This window comes from Marmota monax, unplaced genomic scaffold (assembly GCF_021218885.2).
Source record: "Marmota monax isolate L192 unplaced genomic scaffold, Marmota_monax_Labrador192_F-V1.1 WCK01_AAM20220418_F8-fsc00020, whole genome shotgun sequence".
Classification (NCBI taxonomy): Eukaryota; Metazoa; Chordata; class Mammalia; order Rodentia; family Sciuridae; genus Marmota; species Marmota monax.
In genome coordinates this window covers 19,525,956-19,547,304 of record NW_026692912.1, presented here as the reverse complement: position 1 = coordinate 19,547,304, position 21,349 = coordinate 19,525,956, and the positions used below count along the sequence as shown (strand labels likewise).

Genomic DNA, 21,349 nt, shown 5'->3' with positions numbered 1-21,349 from the left:
TAAAAATCAAGATGATGATAAAGATATTGATTGTCACCAGGTGCAGCGGCACATGCCTTGTAATCCCAGCAACTTGGGAGGCTGAGGCAAGAGGATCACAAATTTGAGGGCAACCTCAGCAAGTTAGTGAAATCCTGTCTTGAATTACAAAACAAACAAACAAAAAATACTGGGGGTGCACTCAGTGGTAGAGCATCCCTGGATTTAATCTCTAGTACCACAAACAACATCAACAACAACAAAAAAGGATAGTGATTATCTTAGGGGACAGGACAAGGAGATGTGAGGGGTGGATTCCACAAGAAGGCTCAATGGTTGTGGCAATATTCTAGTGTGTAAGGTTGGTGAGTTCCTAGATGTTTATTTTATTATGCTTCATAATTCACACCAGTTGTGCATTTCAAGTATGTACCAAATATGATAAAAATTATAAATGAACTCCATTTATACACACCTTAAAACAACAACAACAAAAAAGAAACAGCTAAAGAGGACAAAGAAGATTGTGAAATAAAAATCTGGACAAAGATGAAGATTAGTTGATTAAAGTGAAATAAAAAAAAAAAGATGTGGGAGCACCCAAATTATGGTCAAAGTGGAATTCAAGGCCAAACAGCAGAAAAGGGACGTCATTTAATAAAGAACTATGCATTCCCTGAGCAGGAGAAAGCAATAAAAAACCTTGTTGTACCAAACGACACAGCAGCCAGCTCTGTAAAGCAAACACCCAGGAAAAGCAACTCTGGATATTTTGTCTTGTTGGGCTGGGGTAGTGGCTCAGTGGTAGAGTGCCTGCCTAGCATGTGTGAGGCCCTGGGTCAGTCCACATAAAAATAGATAAATAAAATAAAGGTATTGTCCATCTACAACTGAAAAAAAATATTAAAAAAAAAAACATATTTTGTCTTGCTGTTTTTCCGGCTCAGCACAGACAGCCCTGCTGGAGGGGGTGGTGCTGGCCAAGCCCCTGCCTGAGCAGCACCCCGACTGTGAGGAAGGAGCTCCCTCCTTCTTCAGTGATATGGAAAGGGCCATGGAATGTGGCCAGGCTCCCAGGGGTCCCAGTCTGGCCCTGTCCCACCCCCAGCCCCAGTTCTGCCTGTGGCTGATCCTGCTTCTCATGGGTCAGCCCCACTGCATCCTGCCTCCTCTCCCACCTGCCAACTTTCTAGGATTGGATGTACCCCGTGCCCTTTCCTGGGAGAAGGGGCTTTCATCTGTGACAGTGTTCTCTTTCCTTCCGACCATATAAAGCGTCTCTCCACCTTGGGCTGCTGGCAGTGTGACCCCAGCAAGTCCCCACCTCTCTGAGTTCTGCCTCTCCCCTCTGAACAGCACAGCAGGGGGGTATGGATGGTGCCCATGGGAGGCTGGGCTGGGCCAGGACAAGGAGGGCGTCTCTCTGGCCATCCACCCCCTTCTCCTGGCTTCTCTTGTCCTGTCCGAACCAAATCACTGGCCTGTGCCCAGGGAGCAGCTGAGGCCGGGCCACACCTCTCAGCCCTGTGCTCAGTGCTCACGCTGCTTCCTCCCCTGTCCCTAAGGCCCCTCCAAGGCGCTCCTTGGCTTGGAGCCTGGGTGTTGAAGCCTGCTCCGCCCCTCAGAAGGGCAGAGTTGAAGAAAATCTGGGGCTTTTCCCGGCTTTCCGTCTAGGCAGAGTTGCTTGTTCACACTGTTAACCTGCTCTCGGGAACTGCCACTCACTAGTTCTGTGGCCTTCAACAAGCTCCTTCACCCGTCAGAATGTCAGTGTCTTCATCTATGTGATGGAGACAATGCTACTACTGCCGTGAGTGAAAATTAAATGAGATCATGCCTGAAATCACCAGCCCAAGTAAGTACTCAACACAGAGCAACTGTTAGTGTGTGGTCGTCGCTATTATTATTACTAGGTGCTGGAATTTTAAATAAGCAAAAAGATGGATGCGGTGAGCTGCCTTCTGGTACACTTGAGACTTGCTAAGTTTTTGCAGAGCCATGATCCCAGGTTTTTGCTACTTTTGGGATGGGCAGAACCAGATTATTTGCTCGTGAGTAATTGAGCACCAGTGATTCCCCTTTTCAATTAAACTCTGTTGCATGTGAAAACCCTCTTGCCTATCTGTCCTGTGGCCCGGCCACCCAGTTCCAGCTGTGGGTAGGCAGAGGGGTTTCTCCTCTGTGTGTGTGGGACCAGAGGGACCCCGCCTGCCTGGCAGGTGTTCATGGCCATCAGAGCTGAGATGGCAGGGATTTTTTGCAGTGATGATATGCGTTGTGCACTGTATTGACAATGTATTTTACATCATCGATCATCGTTTTCATTTGTTCTTGGGAAACCCCTGACGACTGTCTGCTTGGGCACAATCCACAGAGAAAATGCCCCAAACCATGCTGACTTGTCCGTACCAACTCAAAATTTGGGTGACAGGTAAAATCTCCACAACCCCTAAAAAGTGGGGTGCTGTTGAAAAATGGTGGGGGTTTGCTAATCTTTGGATATGGTTTGAGCATGTCCCCCAAGGGTTTATGTTTGGTCCTTAAGGTGACACTGTTGGAAGGTGATGGCACCTTTAAGAGGAGGGGCCTAATGGGAATGATTTAGGTCATGGAGGGCACTGTCCTTGGAAGGCACTGATATAATCCTGGAATGACCCTGGTTAGTTCTCACAAGAGGGTTTTTATGAGTCAGATTGACCCTCCCTGAGCTCTGGCTTCCTGTCTCCTCATGTGATCTCTCTCTTGCTTGTTCACACTGTTAACCTGCTCTCGGGAACTGCTAGGATGCCATCTTCCATGAGACCCTTGCCAGAACCGTTACCATGCTGTTTTTGTACTTACAGTCTCCAAAATGATGAGTTGGATTAACTTCTTTCTTTAAAGTATCTGGCCTCAGGTATTTTGTTATAGTAACAGCAAACAGGACTAATACAGAAGGAGAAGATACCTAGGCCATTAGTGTGCTCTGTTGAGAATCATCTTGGTTACTTTTTTTTTTTTAGCACTTACTTTTATGTCAGAAATTTGGAAATATTATCACATTTATTTACTTAATAACTGAAAATGGTGTGGGTTTTTGTCATGACTCTGGTGACAAGTGAGAGACTCAAACTAGCTTGAGCAATAAAGGGCTTTAGTGGCCATTTACTTATTACCCCCTTAGTGCCTCCATAAACAGAGATCTTCCAGACCGCCTCTGCCCCTCTTTCTCTTACATTCTGCCTGTGGATTGGCCACAGTCCCTAGGGCTCCCCTTCATGGGCAGGAATATGGCTGTGAGCATCTATATCATTGTGATCTAAGCTTTGCCCAGCGCAGAACACCACAGGGCAGGAATTTTGACCACAGACTCAAGCCTGGCTGACCCACAAGGACAAGCTCCCAACCTCCCAGGATGTAGTGCCTTTCCTGACATGGCCCCTATGGAGCCCCTGTCCACCTATCTGCTGTCGGCTTCCAAGAAGGGGAGCGCTGGGGTCACAGGAAGCTTCCAGGCCTAAACGGGTGTGGGAGGGCTCACCATTGCCAGATCCGCTGCTCTACAGTGGTGAATCGCAGCGACTGAAATGGTCAGAATGAAACACTGGCCCTGGGTCAGAGGCTCCCAGCTGTGACCTGCTCTGGGAGGTTACTTAACATCTCTGAGCCCACTCTCCTGTCCTGCAAAATGCGAAGACTCATATCTACTGCCGGGGCTGCGGTGGGGGATGCACGGTCTCATCTGTGTCAGCATGCACATGGTGTCAGCATGCACATGGTGGCCTGAGCACGGCGGCCAGCAGTGGCTCTCTCCTTCCCTCTGGCCTTCTTTAGAAGCCTCCGCCACGCCCCCACCCTCAGCATCTCCAAGCGAGCGCAGCCGCCTGGGCTCTCACCTGCCCGACTCCCGATCGCCACCTCGTGGTCATGTAGGTGACTGCAGGTTTAGTGCCGAAATTCAAAATTCAAACCAAGCCCTGATCTGTCTTGGGGATTTTGTAACAAAACGCCCCAAGGTTCGAAAAGGAGGTGAGAAACGAAAGTGGAGTGCGGCCCATGAAAAGCCACCTGGATGTTATGCTACAGAAGGGAGATGCGCCAGGAGCTGCCTGCCAGATTCTGTGCTGAGAGTTTTTTGTGCATCACAGTTGCTGATCAGAGTTTTCCAAATGAAGAAATAGCAACTCTTGGGACCCCAATGGGGCACACCAAAGGTCTCAAGAATTGAAATGCACATTTTCTTTATCTAGAGAGTGGGTACCGAAGTTTTTGTTTGATCATTCCTGTTCAGGCCATAAATATGTACTTTAGACAATACCTAGGCTCTTGTATTATTCAGTATTTCTTAGTGTGCTGACTTGATTCCCAGCTGAACTGCAGAACACGATGTGCCAGGCATCCCTTCCTGCCTGATTGACCCTGGTGTGTCCTGCCTAGGGCACAGGCAGCACCAGGGATCTCACCTCCTGCCATGCCTGATCTTCAGATTCTAAATTCATCCTGGGTGTGCCCCCCTTCTCCATTCTTGCAGCTCCCACCTCTGAGCCTTTATTCCAGCTATTCCTTCTTCCTGGATGACCTTCCAGTCTCTGCTTGCTCCACCTTGACCTATCTTAGAAGGCTGAGCCCGATGCTCCCTCCTCCAGGAGGGGTTCCCTGATTTCCCAAGCATGACTGATGAGCCCACCCTGCTTTGAGCCCTTTACATCTTCCTCAAAGCTCCCTGCTCTGCCCAGGTGGATGTGGGTCATGGGGTAAAGAGCAAAGGAGGTGAGCAATCCAGGGGCTGCCTCCCTTGTTCCCTTGCCTGAGACTTTTGTCATGAGACTTTAACCTTTCCTGAGGTCAAAGCCAGGAACAGAATCCCAGTCTGTGAGTGTCTGGGGTTAAGATCTGTCTGGGGGACATGGTGGCTGAGACAGAAGGATCACAAGGTTAAGGCCAGCCTTGGCATCTTAGTGAGGCCCTAAGCAACTTAGTGAGACCCTGTCTCAAAAAAATAAAAAGGACTGGAGATGTGGCTCAGTGGTAAAGTGCCCATGGGTTCAATTCCCAGTTAAAAAAAAAAAATCTGCCTGACAGAGAGCCTGGGGACATTTAGAAGCAAAATCTGGCCCTAAAAAGAGGGACTCTGGGGACAGGCCTCCTCCTGTGTCCTCTCTTGTGCCCAGGGACTCAGCCTGTATTTCCTCCCCCATCTCCTGCCTTCACCTTCTGGGCTGGGGGCCGGGGAGAAGATAGGCAGGTGCCAGGAGAAATGGATTAGCACAGCCCCCACCCCGAGCATATTTTAGTGACAGGATTTTAAATGGTTGCTTTAGGCAAGAGAGTTGGCAGCCCACTGTTAGTGAGGGGTGGAGTGTGGAGGGCCCTCCCGTGAACCCAGGCCTGGGGCGTGGACACCAGCGCTTGGTTTAGTCCAGCCTCTGCTGTGAAGTCTGAGCTGGGCCACTTAGTTTCTCTGAGCCTCAGTGAGGCACTCTGGAGGTAGGAGAGTTTCCTTGTCCCCAGGTCCCTGGACCGGACCTTGGGGGATCAGCTCACAGGGCTGTCTTGGGGACAGCTTGAGGTGGTAGCCCAAGACCAAGGATTTGCAGCCAAACTTTGCTTCCAATCCTGGTTCTTCTACTCCCATTGGTTTTATCATATTGAGCTGGTCACTTGCTCCTTTGACTCTTGGTTTTCCCTACTGAGTGGGGTCCTGCCTCTCAGGGTTGCCAGGGGCTCCAGTGAAGAAGTAAGTTGAAGTCCCTGGGGCTGGGGATGTGGCTCAAGCGGTAGCGTGCTCGCCTGGCATGCATGCGGCCCAGGTTCGATCCTCAGCACCACATACAAACAAAGATGTTGTGTCCACCAAAAACTGAAAAATAAATATTAAAAATTAAAAAAAAAAAAGTTGAAGTCCCTGGAGCCAAGTGGCTGCCTGAATCACCCACTGTGAACAGGGAGCCCGGAAGAGGGCGAGGGTGACGCTGCCTCTAGGGGGCGCTGGCACTCACTGGCAGAGGGAGAGACCCTGAAGGTGGTTTCAGGTGGTCCCCACCACGGGAAAGGGGAAGTCTGCCAAGGAGCGGTCAGAAGGAGGGTGAATGAGAGGATGTAGGATATCAGGTCTGTGGACATGAGACCCACTGGCGTAGACGCACAATGAGCTACCCATGTGCAGACATACGAACATCTTCTCCAACACCTGGGGGACAGCAGCCTCTCCTCTTGCACCCCATCTCAGTGACCAGCGACCAGGACGTCACCTCCGCCAGTCAGCCTCATCTCTTCCCCTCCTGGCCCGACTCAGCCACAAGACCCCAGTTGGTCTGGCCCTGCCTCCAGGTCCATCACTGCTCCAACTTAGCTGTCCCTGCAAGTCAGAGAGTCCTGACGCTTGCCCTCTTCACTCACAGACACCCTCGCCACCTCTGTGCCCGCTGTGCCAGGCAACTGCAGGTCTCGGCTCAAGATGGAGCTTCTCCCAGGAAGCTTTTCATGACGCTCCGCCCTGGGACAAGGCTGGCTTCAGCAGTCTCTGTCCTGGAGCAGGCACCACCCATCCTGGGTTCTCAGCTTAAGGGACCCTTCTCAAAAACCGGTTGGGAGATGGAATGATTGAATGATGTCTGTCGGGGGGTGGGACAGAGCCGGGTGGGACGAGTGCGCCCCTCTTAAGACCACCGAGATGACTCAGCGATGGGCTAGGACAGGACAGAGGAGATGAGGATTATGGGATGAGGTTGGGAAGACCGGGGATCCCAAGCCCTCCCTCCCTCTTCCTTGACCTGCTGTCCCTGGCTAATGTCACAGGCAGGAAGACCCCCAGCCCCCAAGGAGAGGCAGCACAGGTGTGTACAGGTTGGTTTATTTACAAATATACCGATGTCTCATCTTTTCTTGTTGTTTCCATTTCCTGCTTTTGTGGGAGGAGGCAGAAGGTGAGTGGAAGGCGGGGGTGGTGGTGTGGTAAACGCTAATAAATAATTTAACAATGACAAGTTATTAAATAAAATGTGTGTGGGGATGGCAGGGGGCAGTGAGTCTGTACACGGAAAACGGAGGGATGCCTGTGGCCTGCTCCCACGCCTGCTCTGCTGAGCCCCCCGTCACCTCGGTTTGGGACAGGGGCCCTGGCCAAGAGGCTCATTGGCAATGGCACCTTCTGGTGCCACACAGAGTGCCACACCTTCCCACTCCCCCGATCCCAGGCCGCGTGTGCCTGGGAGCCCCGTGAGCACTGGGCGTGAGTGTGTGTGCGTGAGCGTAGAACCCTCCCCAGGGCAGAGCCAGCCCCAGGCTGCAGAGTCTCCGCACCCCAGCTGGTGCCCGGAGCTCAAGGCTGGGGCCAGGTGGGCTTTTGCCAATCCCCTAGGCTCCTGCGTGAGTGGTGAGGGGACAGACATCCAGATGAGTGGGCAGGGCAGCCTCACTGCCAGGGGCTACAGAACCCCTAAAGGAAAGAGGCTGCCCCCATGCTGGGGACCTGACCCTGGCTGGACTTGCTCATGCGGACGCGGTGCCCGGACTCTCCTCGTTCACCCCCCAGGAACCCCTCCAGGCCCTTGGCCCCCCAGCCTTCTCCTCCAGGTTCCGCTGGCCCCTTGTAACCACAATGTCCCCATCTCAGCGGCCTCCATGGATCTCCTGGGATAGCACAGCAGCGGGGAGGTCGCCCTGAGCAGGCGACAGGGCTCTGGCGAGGTGGAGCAGGCTTCCTGTGTCTCCTCTGCACTGACTCGTGCTACCTGGGGCAGGTTCCTTCCCCTGAGCTCCACTCCCAGCAGAGAAGTGGAACCTGGCCCTTCTCCAAGACACCCCTGTCTACCCCTCACTTTCTGCCTCATCCCCCAGGAACCAGAAAGTTCTTCCCTCGGGCTTCCTGTCCTAGCCCGGATAGTGCTCATGGGCCCACACCAGGCAGGGCTGGGGAGGTCCTGGTCACTCCTTACCCCTCCCCATTGGGGGCTGCACTTCCTCCATGGTGTAGGTGAACCTGCTCATCTCAGCTTGCCCCAAGCCCCAGGGCGCTGAGTCTCAGGTTCCTTGCCTAAAAAAATGGGTCCCTAACATCTGGGCATCTCCTATGAGAGAAGCCCTCCATGAAGGCAGCAGAGGCCAGGGCTGGATTCAGGGTGGGAAGAGGTGGCTCTTTGGGCCAGCAAGTTCACTAAGAACAAGGCAGGACCCTGACCTGGAGGCCAGTCACATGCCGGGGAAAGGGGGCTGGCACAGTGCTCCTGTTTCCACCTCCGGCTCTGACACTTGCTGCGAGGCCTGGGGCAGGCCTCTCTTGGTTCAGGTTTCTAGCTGCGACACGAGGGGTGGGCTACATGACCCACTGTTGGTGATCCTTCCAACCTAGAGGGTGTGGAGGAGAAGGGCCAGGTCTCCTGGGGGCTGGGGTGTCTTCCCCTGAATCTGCCTCAGGTGTCCTGGGCACAAGTCAGCCTGTGTATGTGCCAGAGAAAGGGGAGGATGTCAGGAAGGGGGCATGGCTGGCCCAGACCTAGGTGGGCAGAGGCTGCAGAGGACTGAGGATGTCAGCTGAGGTCCCTGGCAAGGTCCTTTTTGTAAGCACAGGAGGGCCAGGCTGGCTGCCTCAGCCTGAATGGTGATGCTGAGCCACATCTTTCCCTCTGACAGCTCTGATGACAAACAGGATGGGTGAGGAGACTGGAGGAACCAAGGTCTCCCCAGTAGACAGAGGAGCAAAACAGCACAGCAAGTTGGTAGACTTGGAGGATTCCAGGGGGAGCCAGGGAGAGGGGCCTGAAGGTGGGGGGAGACCCCTCGTCATCCTCATTTGCTCCAAGGTGGGACTTGGCAGACCTTAGGGTGGTGGCCTTGGGCTAGACTTTAGATTTAAAGGCAGGTTTGTGAGCACCTGGACAAGGACACAGAGGTCACTAGGGGCCAGTGAGGGCTCTTTGAGGACCATCAGCTTGCCCTTACTTCCTCCTCTGACAGGATGGAGTTGAAGGAACAGGGCAGGGGCATGGATGCCAGGGTGCCTGGATTTCATCACCCAAGGAGGACTGGTTTATGGGCCAGTGCTGAACGGGGACAGGCTCCCATGGCCCTCCTGCCGTTCCTCTAACTGGCAGAAGTGTCCAGGGGGAGGGAAAGTCAGTGGTCACAGAGTTGGGTTGCAGAGAAACCACACAGGTTGGCTGAATCAAGTAAGAGGAAATGTAACCAGAAACAAGCTGGGGCCCTCTAGGTGTCTAGACAATGAATGTCCCCTCCCACCCCACCTGCTCACAGAGAACAGGTGTGGCTTAGTCATCACATTTGTGCAAAGCCTGGGGGATTTGTGACAGAGGGGGCAGTGTGAGTTTCCAAGGTCAAGGGGCCCAAACCACTCAGGCCACATTAGCCAGAAGGGGACCTGAAGTAGGGAAGGCCGTGGGCCTGCTCACAGTGGGCCTGCGGAGAGTGGACTTACGGCTGCCCACACCTTCAGAGGGAACGAGTGCTGCAGGCCAGCCAGGGCGCAGCTTTAAGAGGAAGAGCTGGAGGAGGCTGGCATTGGGAAGCGAGGACTAGGGACTGGGAGACACAGAAGCCGACCAGCAGGAAGGCCACTGGCGGGCGCTAGTCACTGGAGGCATGTGAGGAGGGCGGAGGAGGCTGGGAGGGAGCCAGGTACCAGTCGGCATGCCCAGCAGGCGACTTTAGAGTCCCTTTCCATCTGGAAGCTGGCCTGACTCTCCCTGTGCCAGGGACTCCGACTCTGACCTTGGAGTTGGCTGGGTCTTGGGCTGACTCACCTGGGCCAGGTGAGGGTACACCTGGGTCTATACATCTCAAACCCAACCCTACCTCTCCTCTTCCTCCCTTTCCAATTGCTCTTAAGAAGAGAAGTCCCTGTCCCTCGTGGCCCCCTTTCCCCTTCCGACAAGGCAGACCCACAGAACATCCCTCCGCCTCTTTCAGCAGTTCTAAGGGTGTGTGTGTGTGTGCGTGTGTGTGTGTGTGTGCATGTGCACACATGTATTTTGCATGGGGGGGTGCCTGTAGGTATGCATGCATTTGCATGTGTGTCTGTCCCTTTGGGTCTGCCTGTCACACCTGCTGGGCTCCTTCCCACTTCCCTCCAGGCTCCGGCTTGAGGAGGGGTCCTGGGCTACCTGGGACCTCAGAAGTGGCCCTTGTGCTCACTGGAGGGAAAGATGGGCACAGTGCAGGCGCTGGTGCCCACGGCTCTCAGGTACCAGGCACTGACTGTGTCACAACATCATCGTCCTGGGCTGACATGGGGTGGGGGGCATGGAGGTTGGCTGGACACAGAGAGGACGTTTAAAAAAATAGAGAGAATTTACGCTTCCCAAAAAAGAGATGGGGAGGGAGAAGGCGATGGAGTCGAGGTGGGGCTGGGAGGCGAGTGGCTGTCCGAGAGCTCTGGGTCCCTGGGGGTGACAAGGTCTCTGTGGGCAGGACACAGCTCCTGCCCAGGCTGCGCCCATCTGCCTGTCCGGCTGTGCCCAGTGGACACGTGCGCCAAGCTCTGCCGGCTGAGGGGAGGGCACCGTATGGCTGTCGGTAGAGTCCATGTGGGCGGCAGGCCAGGGCCGTGTGGAGGCTGCTGAGGCCAGCATTCTCACCCCAGGCCCTGTGCCCAAGCGTCCCTGGGGCCCAGCTGGCTCTCAGGAGGCGAAGTAGGAACTCTGCATGGAGTAGAGCCGGTCGATGGGGTTCCCCACGCGGGCTTGCAGGGAGCCCACGTCTGAGGAGCCCAGGAAGCAGTCGCTGAGGCTGGTTAGGGAGGTATCGCTGTCGATGTCATGGAAGATGGAGTCGTTCCCTGGGGGACAGGAGGGGCGTCAGGACCAGGTGCAGGCAGGGGCTCCTGGGGGCCCCATCATCCCTGCAGGCTCTGTGGCCAGAGGCCAGGAAAGACAGGACGGCCTACCGGCCAGTGTGTAGCCAGAGACTGGGGCGCTGGCCGTCAGGAGGGAGCAGGTGGCTGGGGTGGCCTGGGCCCCTGGGCAGCAGGTGGTCATCATGGCCCCAAGCTTGCCTGGCCAGGCCGGGGTAGGGGCAGTGCTAGGGCAGCGGGGGTTGGGCGGCTTACCATAGGGGTTCATGTGGTCACCTGGCATTTGGGGTGGCGTGAGGCCCTGCTGGAAGGGGTCGCTGCTGCCGTAGGGACTCTGCTCCATGGCCACGATCTGCTGCTGCGGCGGGGCCAGGGGCGTGTAGGAGGCCATCATGCCCTCCATGCGGCTTGACAGGACCTCTGGGGACAGTGCATACCTTCACCAGCTGGCCGGGCAGCTTCCGCAGATGTCCCCAGGGGTCCCTTATGACCTCCTCGGGGCTGCCCAGGGCCCGTCTCCAGAGTAGACAACCCATACATCGGACTCCCCAGCACCATATCTACTATGGCTCCAGTTCCCTTCCAGGATCCGGGCCCCACCTGGCCTTTCCCACCTGCTCTGCCCGCCCCCAATCCCAGCTCAAGGTCCTCAGGTGGCCAGGGTGGCAATCCCACCTGGCCCTGCGTCTGGGAGCACCAGAATGGGGCCTGAAGCCAGGCCAAGAGGCCCAGGAAGGCGTCTGGAGGGAGAGCCCCAGCCCAGAGTGACCCAGAGAGCCCCTGGGGAGGGGCACGCCAGGCTGGGGCAGGGAGCCCGAAAGTCCCGATCTGTGGGGTGGGCATGAGGGAGACAGGGGCCAGCGTGGGAGGCAGCTGGAGGGTGGGCAATCGTGGGCGCGCTTTGGGGGCTGAGTGTCCCCTGAGGACATCAGGAGTGAGGGATGGTCTCGGCAGGGAGGGACTGTGGGGAAAGGCTGGGGGGACAGACACAGGCACTGCCCAGCAACTGGGGGAACAGGAGTCAGGAGGGGTCCTGAGAATCTCTGTCGAGGTCATTATGGGAAAGGCAGCTCTTTGGAGGGACATAAAGGACATGAAACCATTCCCTGACCGGTGACAATCAGAAGCAGCCAGGGCAGGAAGGAGGTTGGGGTGTTGCCTGATTGTGGGCAGCAATGTGGAAGAACACAGGGTGTGATATGGAGCGGGGGGCATGGGACTTTCTCCGGGAGGGTCGTCGGGCTCACCTTGGCCAAGCCGCTGGGAGTTCTGCTGCTCCTGCTGCTGCTGGTGCCGCCGCGCCAGCTTCTTCATCTGCAGGGGAGCGCGGGTCAGGCCTGCCCGCCCTGCGCTCCCCCATGCCCCCCCACCCGCCTCCCTGCCCCCACTCACTCCCAGCCCCCCACGTCTGGGCCCCAGGAGCACCGGGGGCAGGAAGTGGCCTCTCACCTTTGCTCTTTGGTTCTGAAACCAGACCTGGACCACGCGGACGCTGAGGCCTGTCTCAGCTGCCAGCGTCTCTCGAACCTGGCCCAGAGAGAGGGAGACAGGTCAGGCCTGCAGGGACAGCTGGGAGGGGACAGCTGGGTGGGGGGGTGGGGAGGTGAAGGGCCATCCTGCCCCCAGGGCAGCCGGGCAGCGGGTCTCGGCCCCCGCCCCGCCCACCCCAGCCGCCACTCACCTTCCGGCAGGGCTTGGAGGAGACCTCAAAGGAGGCCTTGAAGGCTCTTCGCTGTTGCGTGGTGAGGATGGTCCGGGGTCGCTTGGGTCTTCGTGGGTCCTTCCCATCATCCCCGCTGCCCTTGCTCTGGCTGCCCTGCCCCTTGGCTGGCTTCATGTCCCCATCTTCGTCCTCACTCTTCACTGTGGGGGACACAACCCAGCCTGTCAGGTAGGGCTGAGGGGCAGTCCTAGGTCCTAGCTTGTAGCCTCAGGTGACAAAGGTGACATGATACCAGACAAGATCCCATCTCCATCTGCTGACACCTGCTATGGGTGCCCAGCACCCCGGGATCAAGAGCCCTCCTTCCCAGCCAGCAGCCTGCCTTGCCGGGTCCCAGACGTACAGGGTGTGCTCACATTCGCACGCACGGCAGGTCTGCTGGCCTCTTAGGGCTGATGGACACCCTTAAGACAGATGATGGCATCTGTGGCCCAGGCTGGTCCTGGATTGCCCCCAACCCATCTTGCCTTGGACCCTCCTTATCCTGTGGACCTCTGTCACCCTAGAGACCTCAGCCCAGCATGCTGCCTTCAAGAGAAGTCTCCGCTGCACTAGCCGCGTGCCCGCTGGGTGTGGGGTGATAAGAGGAGAACACAAGGGGCCTTCTTTCTTGAAGCTTCCAGGGACTAAGAATCGACTGACAAAGGACATGTACCACACGTCCTCACGCCGGAGTACGCATGGCAATGGTGTGCATGTGCACACACGGAGGAACACTCACCCTCTGACACGCACATGCAGATTAGCAATTGGCCCACAGCAGCCCGTGCACATGCCACTCACAGACACAGGCCAGGGGCACATGACACAGGCAGGGACACATAGGCCTGCAACCTGATCATGTGTTTCATGATCACACATGCGGCGTGAAAAGCGTGTGTTCACCCAGCCACACACCCACACCACAAGCATGTGCAGCACTTCCGTTCCCCTGAGTACTGGGCTGCAGCGATGCCAGCCCCAGGGGGCAGCCGAGCCTCCCCACCCCGCCTACCGCCAGGCCACCTGCTGCCCTCGCCTGAGCTGGGCTCTCTCCTCCAGCCTGTCTTTCTCAGATCATGAGCCCTGTGGAGGGGCCGGTCTCCCCTCTCCCAGGCCTGGCACGAATGGGCAGTGGCACCAGCCTGGCCTCTGCTCCTCAGGGGGAGCTCGGGCAGCCGCAGGAGGGGCTGTGGTGATGCCCTGCCTAGGGAAGATAGCGACAGAGGGAGAAGAGCCCACTACCTCCGCCAAGGCCCCCACAGTGACAGACCCCTGTGCATGCAGGTACCGTGACTGTGGGGCTCAGGATGCCCCTGAGGGGGCCAGCCACCTCCCCAGCCTTTTGCACATTACACAGTTTGTGCACGTGTCTGTGTGTGCACGTGGGCAGTGGGTGGGAGTATGTGCACAAACACACAAGTGCAGCCATGAGTGCCTGGCTGTGTGTGTCCGAGTGTGTACGCCTGTGTGTACCTGGGTAGGGTTTGCAGGTTGGACGCGTGAATACATATTCACACCTATACGCATGTGTATGTGCGTCCGTGCTCCCAGGCGTGCCTGTGTGTGTGCAAGTGTGATCACATGCTCGTGTCTGTAGGGTCATGTGATTCAGGGCCAGTGTCCGGGTGCATTTTGAGCCGGGGGTGGTGTGCACAGTAGTGTCCGTGTGCTTGTGTGGCGTGGGTATGTCGTCCTTGCGTGGCTCAGGTCCCTGCTGAGGAGCTGGCCTGGCCGTCCTCACCACACCAGCCTGGGGACAGCACTCACCAGAGTCGGACTCATCGGGGCTCACGGAGCTGAGCAGGTCCTTCTCCTTCTCATAGTCGCCCTTGCACAGCAGCTGGCCTTCCTTGAGCACAAACTCGTCACCCTTGCGCAGCTGCCGCTCACACACGCAGCAGCAGAAGCAGCCCAGGTGGTACACGCACTCCAGCGCCCGCATCACGAACTCCGTGGGTGCAATCTTCTCCATGCAGCCACTGCACTTGGCCGCAAAGAGCCTGCCAGTGCACAGAGTGGGCGTGTCGGCCGGGCCCAGGGTCTCCCAGAGGCCACTGCCTCCAAGGGCCTCTCCCTCCTGCCACCCGGACCCCCAGGCCCACGTGGGACAGGCCCTCCTTGGCACAGGGCCAGGCAGTGGGAGGGCCCTGCAGGCCTACTCTTCTGCCTGGCAGGTTCAAGTGACCCAAGGTGTGTCCTGGCCTGGGTGCATCTGCTCAGGGCCCGTCCACCCAGAGGCATGGTGGCCACTAGAGGGCAGTGTGTAGGATCAGTCCACCTTCCCCCAGGGCAGGGTGATTGGGGGAGAGGGTCCCACCCATCCCAATTCCCTGACCTACTTTGCCTCCTCCCTACTCCTCCCTCAACCCCACATCCGTGCATCCCTGATCCTGTCCAGCCTTCCAGCCTCGGGCCCTCCCCTGCCTAAGCAGCTGCCCCAATCCCCTCCCCAGGCTCCTGGCTACTCTAACCCCTCAACCTTCTCTCACCTGACCCCCCAACACAGGATCCAGAAGGATCTCTTTAAACACATGTCTGATCTTGCTGCTTCCTGCTCCACCTTCTTCCACGGCTCCCTAGGGCCCTTAGAAGAACATCAAGTGCCCAACCTGGTGATCAGGGGCCCCATGGTCCTGCCTCCTCCTTCACCACCTCCTGTGCTTCACAGAACAGCTGCTGTTTCTCCAAAGTGCCATCATGGTGGCCTTTCGACATGCTCTTTCCTGTGCCTTGGTTTGACTGACGTCTTATTAACCTGGTTTCAGCTCAGGCATCGCCACAGTGCCGGGTGGGGCAAGCACACCGCAGCAGCCACGGTTCTAAGCATTTTAGCAGACAGGAGATAAGCCCCCGAAACAACCCTATGGGGCAAGAACCTGAACTGGCCCCATTTTAGAGATGGGGACACTGAGGCCCTGAGGGGAGCATGGGAGCCAGATGGGTAGTCAACATGGGGGCCACTCCCAGCCTGGACTCGATCCAGTCCCTCCATGACAGAGTGGCTCCTGCTCCCGTCTCCGGAGACAACCCTGGCGGGGGTCTCTGCCTCTGGCTGGGGGGCTGGGCGACAGGCCCCTCCTCTGCCGGCTGCTGACCGCTCCCCCTGACACCCCCCTACCCATCACGTGCCCTGCTCTGTGGGAACTCGGCCTCAACAACACTTTGATGGAAAAATTTATGAAGAATCAAATTATTGCTGCTGGGAGGGAATTAAAACCATTTTTCATTCCCTGCGTCCCCGGGCCACGTCTGCAGGCGCCACCTTGGGAGCGCTGTGCGCATCCCATCCCTCTTTATGGCCCGCCATCTCGGGCAAGGATTACAGCTGCAATTCTCCACTAATCGGCTCTGGAACAGGAATGGCCATAAATGTGCGGCTCTGGGCCTGCCACCCTTCCCGGGGCTGCCATGCACCGCCCACGGCAAGCCACTGGGGTGCAGTGGACAGGGCCAGCGTGAGCTCTGCCTGCTGTCCTAGCACTGACCAGGACGCTCAGCTTGGAGGCACCTCCAGGTTCTCTGGACACCCACCTCTATTCTTCCCGGTGGGCTCCTACTCATCCTGCAACGCCCAACTCCAATGCCACCTCCTCTGGGAGGCCTTCTCTGATGCCCCATCTAGGGGGAGCGGCCTCCTCTGTGCTCCCCTGAGCTCTCCTCTGGCCTCAGCTCACTCTGTTGTAAAATGGGACATCAACAGGACCTCCCTCCGATACGTGGCCAGGATTTGATGATCCTGAGCACATAACCCCGTAAGCATCACCGTGGAGTGGCCACACACTCTGAGGGTGCCCAACTCTACTGGGGTCCTACGAAGCAGGGCCTGGCTCCACCAGATCCTCAAGGAGGCCCCTGCATGTTTGAGGAGAGGCAAGCGCAGGCCCGGAGTCTGCGCAGCTCAGGCTGAGCTCTGCACTCCAGGCAAGCGGCAGCCTCCAGCTCACACACTGCAGGTTTTGCAAAGGGCACACCAGCTGGGTCTCAGCTCCAGGTCTATCCTTTGGTTGGATACTCTTGTTCAGAGCACAACCTACTCAACTGTCCGTGGCAGCTGCAGGGCACCTCAAGGATTCTGGCTGACCAGCCACCTCTGCTAAGGACTTGCAGAAGCAAATGACCATGGAGGATGCTCCTGCCCTGTGTCCCTCCCTGGCCCTCTGTACCTGACCGAGGGACCCCACTGAGGTCCGCAGGCTGCCCTTGAGCAGACAGACACAGGCAGAGTCTTTGCAGCAATGGCAGGGCCAGGTCCCAGGCCAGGGTCAGCACATCTTGGGTGGCTCCCAGAGAGGAGACCTCCTTAGGCTGGGGGTGGGGGTGCGGGCTGGTGACCCGCATTCGCGGTCGAATCCACCATGCTGGCTGTTGAGAACAGCGCGCTAATGCCTTGGCAGCAGGGGGTGGATTGCTACTTTCTCCAAACTCATCAACACAATCTATTATTAATACTTCTCCAAAGGCTCGGTGCCGCCATTACGGAGGCAGCGCCAGCCACTCGGGGCGTCATCTGTTATCTAGATTGCAAAAACCCGGGAAATAAAACAAACGGCACGCACTTTATAAACGGAATGTGCCATCCGTTTGGTCTCCAAGCATCTCTCCACCCAATAAAACATCGGGGGGGACGCATGAAATACTCACTCCCAATTATGGGGCTGCCTTTGTCTATGCGCAGTGCTGGGGTAAGAGCTGTTAACGGGGGGTGGGAGGGGTTGGGGGCACCAGCGGCTCCCCTCCTCTCGGTGAGCCCCATTTCCTCCCTCTGATTCTCCCACCATGGAGGGACTGGAGCAACCAGCCCCCGGGAGGTGTGAAGAGGCAGGCCAGCCACAGGCAGGGGGCCCCCCCGCAGTGAGAGGACGGGAGGGTCACACTGGCTCCCCCACTTGCTGACTGGTGACTGGCTCTTACTGAGCCTCAGTTTACTTGTCTGTATAATGGACTCAACACCACTGCCTGCTTCTTAGCACAGAGAGGCAATGAGTTCACTGTCAGCTTAAAACAGTGAGCACAGAGGGCAGAGCCTGGGGTCCATTCCGGGCAATGGCTCGACCTCTGAGCTACATACCCAGCCCCTTTTAAAATTTTTTATTTTGAGACGGGTCTCCCTAAGATGCTGAGAGTCTTGCTAAGTTGCCGAGGCTGGTCTTGAACTTATGATCCTCCCGCTTTGACCTCCAAAGTCACCAGGATCACAGGTGTGTGCCTGGCAAGTTGGATGCATTCAAAGCCTTTTGGTTCTGTGCTAGTATGGAGGAGGCTTTCGCCAATATCTGCCCTTCTTTTGTCTCACTTGTATCCCAAATGTCTTCATGGGTCACCCCTGTGGGGTCTCCATGATTCCTGGGGCCTTCCTGACACTGGAGGGGTTTTCCAGTCCCAGCTTCTGTGCCCCCCTGGGTTCGGGCTGACCCTTCCAGCTTCTGTCTGGCCTGATCTGGGTGGAGCACCCCTGGCTTCAGGATCGGGGGTCTCATTAGCATTCCAGAGGAGTGCTCATGCTCAGAGATCATCCCCCTGTGTCACCTCCTTAAGTCCCCAAAGGACCCCAAAAGGAAGAGCCATCTCATCACCGTTTTATAGATGAGCACACCAAGGGCAGGGGGCAGGCTACTCCTTCAAGGTCACACCCAGCCTCCCTAGCTCCCTCCCTGCCCTGTGAATCCCAGGTGTCCTGCATTCTGGGGACCATGCCTGTGTCTGTGAACTGTCCTGGGAGGGGCCCGATAGACCCCAAGTGCTAACTACTCAGAAGGTGGGGCTGAGTGTCCGGGTTTTTTTTTTTAACATATTTATTTATTTATTTAGTTAGTTAGTTAGTTAGTTATTGGCAGACACAACATCTTTGTTGGTATGTGGTGCTGAGGATCGAACCCGGGCCGCACGCATGCCAGACGATCGTGCTACCACTTGAGCCACATCCCCAGCCCCATTGTCCGGGGTTTTTTGAAAAACAAACAAACTGAACACACACACACACACACACACACACACTCACACACACACACGCATCTTCTGTGCCGTTGCTGTCCCTCTCCTGGAGGATCATCTGGGATGGTGGGGCAAGACATTCCATCTGTAGGGACATCCCTCCCTTGAAGAGTCCCAGGCTGTGAGATCACATCTCCAGCTCTTCTCAGTTTTTATTGGTTTATTTGTTTAATGCTCAATTTATTAAACTCATAAAGCTAATAAACAAAACTCTGAAAACCGTTTTTTCAGGAGTATTCAAACATGGATTACAGATCTGATTAATTTCTCCTAAATCACAGATGACTGCGGAGATACAGGAGTTCCGTGGATCCTTAGGCCCCCCGTGACCCTGGCTTCCTAAGGATACTCTGAGCAGTCTTCACCCCAGATCTGAGTGTCCAGATGGCATGCACTGGGCTTGGGATCCTGGCTCTGTCACTTCCTAGGGCTGGGACTTTGTACAAGTCCCTTCTCCTCTTGAGCCTCCGTGTCCCCGTCTGGGGAATATGATAGAGGCGCCTGATTGGGTTAGGCGCAGGGGATGGGTGCATGGTTGCTATTTTAGGCACAGGGGATGGGCAGATGGTTGCCATTTCCCTCTATCATCTCAACATTCCTGATACCCATTCACCTTTCTTGCTAGGTGGATGCTCCCTGTCTCCTCTGCACGGGGTTACCATTTGCTTATCCCAGCACTGCACTTTACAGTTGATAGAGCCCTTCGTTGAATTCCCAGAATAACCCTCACTCCATGTTCATCCTCTACTCTCAGTGGGCCTCTTCCCCCCCCCCATAGCCTCAGTGGTGATTCCCGCCCCCCACCCTTCTAACCACCACACTGACCCACCCAATGGGCACCGATGCTTTTTATTCCACAAAAATAGGCTTGATCTTGCCGCCTTGCTGTTGTTAGAAAGTGTCCCCCAAAAGTCATGTGTTTGTTAGAAGTTTGGGCCCCAGCCAGAGATGCTACTGGGAGGTGGTGGAACCTATAGGAGGGGGGCTAAGGGAAGGAAATTATTGGGGGTGTGCCCTTCAAGGATACTGGGACCCAGCCTTCCTTTCTCTGTTTCCTGGCTGTCATTAGGTGACAGTCACCCACTCCTGCCATGAGGGCCGAAGCAACCATGATCTGAAGCCTCTGACACCGGAGCCACAAACACACATATTTTCCTTTTTGCAAGTTGATTATTCAGGCATTTTGTCACAGCCACAGAAAACTGACACATCAAGTCAAATCAGACTTCAAACCCCTTTGCTTCAGGATGTCTAAGAACAGCCAATAATTTCAAAGTAAATCCTGAGACTCAATCGTGGCACTCAAGTCCCCACCTGTCCCTGCCACCCCTAGCAACCAGGCTTTTCATTACTCCTAGAAGGGAGCAAGGCCCTTCTGGCCTCCTTAGCACTTAAAATGCCCTGTGCTGGCAAGGCCTGCCTTTTCTGTCCCTTTCCTTTGCATCTTAGGGAATTCCTCTTCACCTCCAAGGCCCATTTCCAAATGTCACCTCCTCCGTGAAGCCTCTTCTGATACAGGTCCTGCCACCCTCCAGCTGGGGACAAACCCACTACTGATCTAGAACGCAGACGCTGGGTATAATCCACCCCCCCAGCTCTGGCACTGAGTTAGGGGGTGCCTACTGAATGAACATACAACCTTGTAAGGAACGAAAGGTGCGGCCAGATGGAACAAGAAGACATTAACCACTCAGCTTCTAAGGGCTTAAACACGCCACAGCTAACGAGATAAATGAACGTGCCCTCCCTAGCCCCCCTCCCCACACAACTACACATTTTCTTCATCTTTTATCACCGGAATTCCATACTTGGTTCCTGTTGGGCTAGCAAACCACCTCCCCACACTGCGCCCTCACTACTAGCACCCACAAAAGGCCCAGGGGTGCGTGTGCATAATGAATGATTCCCCTGACCATAAGTGACTGGACCAGGTCTGGACTTCTGAACCCACCCCACCTCTGAGTGCGAGGCTTTCCACATCTACAGCACCAGCTAGGTCACAGCCTTTCTTTTGAGCCTCAGTTTTGTCTTCTGTAAAGTGGAGTCACCTGCTCTCTTTGGGCGGCTGGGAATTGGATGATTTTTATCCTATGTGAAGAGGCTTGGCCCAGGGCCTGCCACAGAAGAGGTCTTGGAGGTATATCTGCCTTTATTCTGACTGCAGTACTGTGGTCTGGTTCAGGCTATGGAACCTTCTCTCCTTCACCAGCAATTTCACTCTGAAGCACCCTAGTGACACGGTTAGATCTGTATTCTATGTATCTCTTTGTAGGTATGGGCTTCTGTCAGGCCCTCAACCAGGGTCACACTGGGTACCAGGTAGGTTCTGGGCCTGGTTTCCTTCAGGGCCTCTCCAAGTCCTATGCCACAGCTCCTGGGGTGCTGCTGGAAACACCCTTCTCCTTCCCTGGGACCAGGAGGCTTGGCTGCTGGAATGGCAGCCCCTCTGTGCCCACTGGTGACATCTCTAATTCCCCAGCTAATGCCCTCAGAGGTTGACTCTGAGCAGGGCTCCTGCAAGATGCCTGGGCACAGTTAGGCACCTGCCATCCTCTGGGTGCCATCTGTATTTGTGCAGCAGTCTGGGCAGCAGGGGGGGCACCAGAGTGCACCCATCTGAGGGCTTCCTGGAAAAGGGGACAGGACACAGGGTTAAGAACCTGGCTTTGGAGATGGATGGATCTGAATCTCAGCTCTCCCACCTACTGGCCTGACCTTGGGGCAAACCCCAAGGCCCTCTGAACCTGTATTCAATTTTGAAAAGCAGAGGCTCCCAGCGCCCACCTTCCAAGGAATCAAGCAACGAGGTTACTGGGTGGCAGGATCCAGGGTGGACCAGCCTGACGTGCTTGGGGCAACAAGAATTCACGCCAGTGCTAAGGCTACCA

General features: G+C 56.1%; 1 protein-coding gene across 2 annotated transcripts in view; it reads right to left on the bottom strand.

Moving 5' to 3' along the window:
- Positions 1-6,793: 6,793 nt before the first annotated feature.
- Lmx1b (LIM homeobox transcription factor 1 beta) overlaps positions 6,794-21,349 on the bottom strand; it is a 75,829-nt gene continuing 61,273 nt past the window's right edge. The window contains exons 3-8 of one of the 2 annotated variants that reach the window (XM_046452037.2): positions 14,238-14,470; positions 12,447-12,628; positions 12,215-12,292; positions 12,013-12,079; positions 11,021-11,185; positions 6,794-10,750 (exon numbers count right to left, since the gene is read on the bottom strand). In XM_046452037.2, coding sequence (XP_046307993.1) covers positions 10,593-10,750; positions 11,021-11,185; positions 12,013-12,079; positions 12,215-12,292; positions 12,447-12,628; positions 14,238-14,470 — 883 coding nt within the window. In that variant the 3' untranslated portion in view covers positions 6,794-10,592. The remainder of the gene's footprint in view (positions 10,751-11,020; positions 11,186-12,012; positions 12,080-12,214; positions 12,293-12,446; positions 12,629-14,237; positions 14,471-21,349) is intronic. The other variant, XM_046452038.2, reaches the window with a different exon arrangement.